Source organism: Montipora foliosa, chromosome 5, assembly GCF_036669935.1.
Source record: "Montipora foliosa isolate CH-2021 chromosome 5, ASM3666993v2, whole genome shotgun sequence".
Lineage (NCBI taxonomy): Eukaryota > Metazoa > Cnidaria > Anthozoa > Scleractinia > Acroporidae > Montipora > Montipora foliosa.
This window is the reverse complement of record NC_090873.1, coordinates 33,909,419-33,916,918: the sequence shown is the minus strand read 5'-3', so window position 1 is coordinate 33,916,918 and position 7,500 is coordinate 33,909,419. Positions and strand designations below refer to the sequence as shown.

The 7,500-nt window shown below is 39.9% G+C and overlaps 2 protein-coding genes across 3 annotated transcripts in view; both read left to right on the top strand.

The window, feature by feature from the left end:
* LOC138003144 (uncharacterized) overlaps positions 1-642 on the top strand; it is a 2,851-nt gene extending 2,209 nt beyond the window's left edge. Inside the window, exon 2 of the mRNA XM_068849106.1 lies at positions 1-642. This exon is cut by the window's left edge and continues 1,524 nt beyond it. Within this exon, the coding sequence (XP_068705207.1) occupies positions 1-47 (47 nt within the window). The 3' untranslated portion in view covers positions 48-642.
* The window catches only part of LOC138004007 (solute carrier family 2, facilitated glucose transporter member 8-like), a 17,202-nt gene that overhangs the window by 3,952 nt on the left and 5,750 nt on the right, over positions 1-7,500 (top strand). The window contains exons 1-3 of one of the 2 annotated variants that reach the window (XM_068850382.1): positions 1,958-2,249; positions 6,305-6,511; positions 6,915-7,218. In XM_068850382.1, coding sequence (XP_068706483.1) covers positions 2,016-2,249; positions 6,305-6,511; positions 6,915-7,218 — 745 coding nt within the window. In that variant the 5' untranslated portion in view covers positions 1,958-2,015. Of the gene's footprint in view, positions 1-1,957; positions 2,250-6,304; positions 6,512-6,914; positions 7,219-7,500 lie in introns of those variants that run through there. The other variant, XM_068850383.1, reaches the window with a different exon arrangement.

Sequence of the window (7,500 nt, the reverse complement as noted above, 5' to 3'; positions counted from 1 at the left end):
CCCTTCTTGAAATTGATGGACCAAGCTATGACCCTGGAGGATTCTAAGGGCTCCCTTAAGCCTCTGAGAACTAAATCTGGATAGTTTTCCACCCACTGATATTCTTTTCCCCGAACAATCATAATATATAATTTGTTGTAAACTTTAAGTCTGTTTTCTCAAAACGAGCGATTTTTGCCTTTGAGAAAAGATATTTCAAGAAAGATTTAAGCTATTGACCTGAAATTTTCAGGAGAGTTAGTGCTCATTAAATGAATTGATATGAATGAGGGAATTTGTCAAGGGCTTGCTGGGGAAAAAATGATCAATGAAAAATCCCCCACATTTTGATGGTTTAACTTGAGATGGCTCTTTTGGCATGTGATTTTTCAATTTTGCAAAATCCTCCATTCATATCAACAATTAGGTACTATTCTTTGAAATAACATAAGAAGTTTATTTGTCTGTGAAGTCTGCAAAGAGAAATCTTTTCTCAGGTACCCGAGGGTTTTGCACTGCGGGTAGTGCCTTTGACAGCCTGGTACCAGGTTACTTTTGCTGGCAGTGCATAAAAACATTCGTTTTCAGAACCTTTGGAGTATAAGCTTTCCAGTTATATAAAGTTTGTTATGGTTTGGATTAAAACTGTGATTGCTACATGCTATACAAAAAGTGGGCTTTTTTCAGGTAAAGCCCCACCTTAAACCGGCAAGCTGTGCATACATTCTCAGGCTTGCATTGAGTTTACACACGTAAAACCACACAAATACACGTGCGTGACCTACGTAAAATTTACGCGACAGTGAAAATCCACCTTTAGGCTGGGAAAAATTACGTAACATTCGAAGATATGGGCAACGATATCAACCGGAAATCAGCCTGGCTAATTAACAGAATATAGGCTACCCGCAGCCTCTCGTTTCTTCTTCATCAATCGCCCGAGAAGCATGGAACTCTCATGTGATCGATGGCGTGACTGAGTATACTTTGGAAGATGTTTTGCAAGTAGTACACACGGAGCGACTTGTCGCAGAGACTTTGCACTTTGTTTGCCCCCCAAATTTTGCATAAACCATTGTTTTCAAATTCTCTCGGAAATATGCAGTGTTCCCAAGAGCATTTGTGAACAATAGTTTACCCATAATTTGGGTGGCAAACAAAGTGTATTATGGGGAATTCTAAAATAGAGAATACTCGTGGTATTGGAAGTTGTTGTGATTCGGCGAAAGGCGAGTTCCACACGTTTTTACGAGTTTCTCCCCTGCGTGAAGTCATCTTTTGCAAGCTCTTGCAAATCGGTGGAAATGAAAGAATACAGAAGCCACTAGAAAACTGACAATGATCGCATATTTTAGACAATAAGGCTCATCGATCCAGACGCACGGTCTAAAATGTTTGTAAGAAGGTGTTGATAGAGTCCAGTTGATCAAGACGTCAAAGTAAAGAAAAGACATGCTGTCGATAAGTTGACAAATGCCAAGTTTCAGGAATTCTCTTGCGCTGTTTGTCCAGAGCCCGGTTGTTCAAAAACCGATTAACGCTAACCCAGATTAACAATAATTAACGAAAGAGTGTATTTCTACTCCCAAATGCTGTTCAACGCTGATTTTTGGCATAACTTTTCATTAGAAGAAGTCAATCTTGAATGGCAAAAGTATAAAGTTGAAAACGTGAAACAAAAGTTTACGCAAATCCTCGGTTAAGTTAATAATTTATATTTTCCGCATCTGACTCCAAAAATGCATATTTTAAGATGGTTGGGTTTTGGTATGGCTCCTAACAAAGACGCAAACCTTGATGGCAAAATTAGAAGTGCTTGCCAGTTTAACCCTTGACGGCAAAAATTTCACGAATTAACTTCTTGCCGGTTCACGAGCTTGATAGTGCTTTGCCGCCGAGAGTCCTAACCTGCTTCCGAACTTTCCATGATGTCCACCCCAAAGGTGTGTGGATGGTCACATGATGGTTATTACGTCTTTCATTTATAAAAATAGTCGATTGATGCCCTGTCACAAGCAGCCTGATAGTTTTTCAAGATGAAGTCGTCTGAGTTAGAGAACAGCTTTCAGAAATCGCAGTCGATTCAGTCGAACAATGTTGCCAGAAATGACAGGGTTTGGAAGCCAATTCTAGCCACATTCATTGCCGCTTTGGGTCCCCTCAGCTTCGGATATTCCTTGGCTTACTCTTCGTCGGCTGTGGTGGATTTGGAAGAACGTGACGAAGATACTTCTGTTCGACTTACAAGCCAACAAGCCTCCTGGTTTTCGGTGAGTCAAACATTGAATTTTTCTCATGTAATTTCTACTCACAAAAATCAAGGTAAGCTTAAGTTGACAAATTCGTGGGAGCGTTTTGTGTCACCGGTGCGACGAAGTTTTACGATCCATGAAAAGGCTAGGCTGACATGTCCAAAAGAGTTCCCGAGTGTTCTAAGCTTCAAAATTCGGTCCTGTATGATCCATCCTCGGAGACCCAGGGGCAGTCAGTTTAGACCGGACGAGAAGCGGGACTGGCGTAAAGTTTTCGAGTAAATCATGCACCGTTTATAGTAAAAGTTACACCTCGCCCTTCGGCCGCTAAATAACAAAAAACCCGCCATTTTAAGTGACGTTATTTAAACAAACATACAGTTAACTCTCGCGTAGTAGGGGAGGAAAAGAGGTTCATTTGTAAGCCCTCGTCATTATCCAAGATGGTGGGACAGACCTCACAGTCAAAGCCCCATCATGGTTAGCCCCCCCACCCCTTAACATTGAAAGGTGCATAAGATTGTATAGTGTCCATCAGTAGAGCTGTCTGCTTATGAGAAATATTCCCATAATTATATAGCTGCATCAAAATCCAATATTGCCAACAGATCTATTTGTAATTAATTTTTGCCAACTGTCCAAATTTAAAATAAATTGGATAATTTTTGCTGGAACGTTTACTTCATCTTTGAACAAACAGTCCAGTTTGAGAAAAATCTGGATACTTTCCATCAACCAATCAAATGTCAAGATAAATAAAAGAACTGAGTATTGGCCAATCAGGGTGCAGCTACTAGGCAATGTTTTTGAGCCACGGACGGACAACAGAAGTGAACTTTTCACTCGTCAGGACAGTGGTTTCTCACAGATTTTATATACTAAGCAGACACCAAAGAAAAATAGGATGGATGTCCGCTTAAGGGAGGGTTAATTAAGTGGTGTTAATTGTACATGTTTTATTGGGTAACAACTCTTTATTGGTGTTGAGTGTTAAAACTCGGAAAAAAACAAAATATATATACAGTATAACTCTTTTATATTCATATTCAATAAGAACTTAAATGGGAATGCTGCCATCTATACATGTAACTTTGGTGCTAGAAAAACATCCAAACATTAACAAACAAGGTACTACCGTGATTAAAGAGGGTTCAAAAGGATGCAGTGCCACCCAGTGGTTAGGAGTCACGCTTGCCTTGAGTTCTGGAGTTCCCAGGGGAGCAGGGCTGGTGCAGTGGTGTGAGTACCCAGGATCGATTCCCGGATTCTAGTTTGTCGGTTCTCTACTCTGCTCTTAGTGCGCGGCTTTCGGAGCAAGGGGTCCCCAGTTCGATCCTCGGTGACTTCAACATCTGTTTCCACTTTCCTCTGATCCGTGTAGCTATAGCTTTAAATATCCATGAAACGGAGCACTGACAGAGGGAGCAGGGTAAAAGGCGCACCATCGTCTTCCATTGATACCAGTTTCGTAACTGAAGGAACTATCAACTTAAATAAATTGACTTTACTTTTTACTTCTACGTTCTGACCATTTGTTGAATTTGTTCCTGGGAGTCCCTGGTTCAACTTCTCGGCCAACACTTGTAAATAGACAACTGGTTCGTAACAGTTGTTGTTGTTGTTGTTGTTGTTGTTGTTGTTCTGCTCTGTCGTGATTGTGTTTCATTGGCCCTGAAAAGCCCCTATGGGGAGTGGTCAATTAAGTATTGCTTGTATTGTATTGCTTGGTCCTATGACAGTTTGGAGAAATACATGTAGCCCGTTATGGTTGACTGCCTCCTTGCCAATAGAGACTTTGACCTTGGTAATTGTCTCCAGGGCTAGTGGCTCGTTTCCTTGCCAGTCAGAGAATGCTGCTATAGGATTCCAACAATTTCCAGATACTTGCAGAAACAATTCTCTCACTTGCAGCATTTCACTTTTGATAAAAACGGCTAGTTAAATAAATAATCTTTACCGTGTAATGTATGTTTCAAAAAGGTAAATGTTATATTCCCAGAGGAGATTCCCAAAAAGTGGTCAAGTTAAAACAAAAGCTTTTGTGACCAATAAGACCTTCGAGGTCAAGCAGCATTTAGCGGTCACAAAAAAAAAATTGGTAATATTTCAAGTTGCTTCTACAGGACATACACAATACACCATGCACAACGTTTTTTCTCGATAAAATGTCGTTTATTTTACCAGGCGGTGCTAAAATATACTTCACAATTTGTATTGTAAACAGTAACCAGCTGTGTGCAGTAAAAGTAAAAATAATGATAACGACAATTTACGCAAAGCTGTTATAATAAATAAGTAAAATTTGTCTACTCGCTGTACAATCTTGCGACGTAGGAATAACATTGTTTAACTTTTGAAAGAAAAGTGAAAATAAAAGAAAACATGATACCAATTGATCGATGGCCGAACATGTTTGTTTCCCATGGATGAATATTATTTTCACTTGCTTTCTTGCACGACAAAACCTTCTTTTCTCTGAAAGCTATTAAGCAAAATTAATTCTTCGTTTAATATTGGACTGCTTACTTAAGCTTTTTCCAGGAGGTATGAATCACGACCTTCTGCACATGGGCATAAGTGGTTAATTCGAACGATGCAAGGTTATTTTCTGTTTCCTTCGATCAATTAGACAACAGCTTTTAGTGCCTTTCACATCAAATTCCATGTGTAGTACATAAGACTACCTTGCTGTGACTGAAACATTTCACTGATGGTCTGGCCGCAAAAATCAAATGCGTGCCGAATGATGACAAGTCTGTGCCGGATGAAAAAAATCTCCAGAGTTTGGCATCTCTGGGTTATTCACAAGGTACTCCATGTTGCCCTCTCATGTAAAAGTTGATCTGATTTAGTTTGAAGTCTTTCCAGTAATATTAGATTACAGTGTGTTGCCCAGTTTCCGGCCAGTACCAGTTTCCGGCCAAAAAATGGTAAACTTGGTTATTTTTGATGGGATTTTAACTCTTGATCCACCGAAGCGATCGGTTGGAAAAAAACGAACATCTCCGCTATCAACTGATGGTTTAGGCAGGCTTTTTGGTTGAGAAACGAGCGAACAAGAAGGGATTTTGTTCAGGTGAGTAAAATCTTACCGGCTAATTTTTGGCCTTTTCACTGCACAGCAAAGCTACCGTACGTAAATAAATAACTCGTTTAATAGGAAATAGTTCACGGAGCTTGATAATTTTTGAAAGAATTTACATTGAAGATGGAAGTAATTAAGGGACCTGTCATCATAAGCTAGAACTTAGCTGTTTGCGAACGTCAGAAGTCTAAATCCTAGCTAAGATTTTCGCATACTACGCCAGTTTCCGGCCACTGATCTGCACTCACAGATAGATAGTTTAAAACTTATTTGAATTAATGAAATTTTATAACTTACTACTCGAGAAATTAATGAAATGTACATAGCTTAAGCAAGCATGGCGTAATGAGGTAGATATTAACTCACATGTGTGTGTTAATTGCCGGTGCCTCTTCTCAGAGAATATCGCGCGGGCTTTGTCAAGGTTATACCCTACCCATAGTTAGCAGCTATCTATGCCCTACCATACACCCCTAAGTAACCATTTTGCTCTAATCCCATAAGTACAGTCGCTAAGCCACATCGAGATAGCCTTGGAAGTCCGTTTAGTCGAGCGGATTGAATGAAATTTCTGCTTTCTATTGATGGCCGGAAACTGGACTCGCTGGCCGGAAACTGGGCAACTTACTAGTTTTGCAAAAAATGGCATAATTTCTTTAGTACTTGAGGTGGGCAGCCGATCTCCGTATATATTATAAAGGTAAATAAATGAACTGTCTCTTGTAGAAAAATGAGAAAGTTTCCGTGCATAAACAAGAAGTTAGGGCGATTACAAACTAAAGTGACCGGAAACTGGGCAACATACTGTACTTGTTATTTGTATATTTATCATCATCATGATTATGTGTGCACATTGAATTTTATTCTGGAGTTGGATGTCAACTTCACCAGTACATTGTACATGTACTAATGTTGCTCAGTGTTGAACTGGATTTCATCAGCTTTAAATCTTTAATTGCCTTTTTCAAATCTTTTTTTCTTTTTGCAGTCCTTGGTTACAGTTGGTGCCATGTTTGGCAGTCTAATCGGGGGATGGACAATTGACTACTTGGGTCGCAAAGGCACAGTTATAGCATGTGTTTTGCCTTTTGAGCTGGGATGGCTTCTCATTGCTTTTGGAAAAAACCATGCCATGTTGTATGCTGGCCGTATTATTTGTGGCCTTGCATGTGGAATGGTCTCTCTCTCAGTACCAGTAAGTTAGCAGAATGGTATCAAAAATCCTGTCAATTTGAAAACAATTTAACCTCAGCAAAGATTGGCCCAAAAGACTTACTGTGTCTCATCTGCAGTCAGTCCTGGTTATTTCTCTAATAAATAAATTAAATAAATAAATAAATTTCCCAGTGCTCTCACTGAAAAACCCCATCTAGTCATTTGGGACAAGTAGATTTATTTTCTTGTTCAGGAATCTGACAATCTTTGACCACTTGCTAGCAGGGTAAGAACCCTTTTTATCAAGTAAAAAGATGTCTACATGTAAAAACAAAAAAAGGCCTAAGCAAGTGGAGTAACCCCATGGACAAGTTGGTCATGAAATGCACATGCACAATGGGGAGGTCAGACTTTTTTTAGTCTTGTTGTTTTTTTTGTAATAGGTATATATTGCAGAGATTGTTCCTGCACGTCTTCGTGGCATGCTGGGTTCCGTTAACCAGCTAGCAGTGACTGGGGGCCTCTTGCTTGCATATGTCATGGGGGCCATTGTTAACTGGCGATGGCTGGCTCTCATTGGTGCAATGCCACCAGCATTACTTGTCATCTTCATGTATACCATGCCAGAGACCCCACGCTGGTCTCTTGGGAATAACAGACGAAGTGAGGCATTAACAGCACTCCAGTGGTTAAGAGGACCTGATGCAGATGTTGAGGAGGAATGCTTTACCATTGAGGAGACATTAGGTGATTGTTCATGCCCTATTAACTAAAGGGCCAAAATAGTGTCTCAGAGGTTGGCTAACATGAAAAATAAGAGGATAACCTTTCAAAAAAATAAACACTGCTAGGAAGGATTAAGTTTTTGCAAGCGTTGGCTGTGTAGCACTTATATTTGAACAGACTTAACTGATTAGAGTGTAATGTGAAATGCTAGGTTTCTACCCCATATGAACCATGTGAGCGTTAGCCCTACTGATGAAATGTGTGGGCCCATTTCCATTGGTAAGGTAACGCTCACATGGTTTA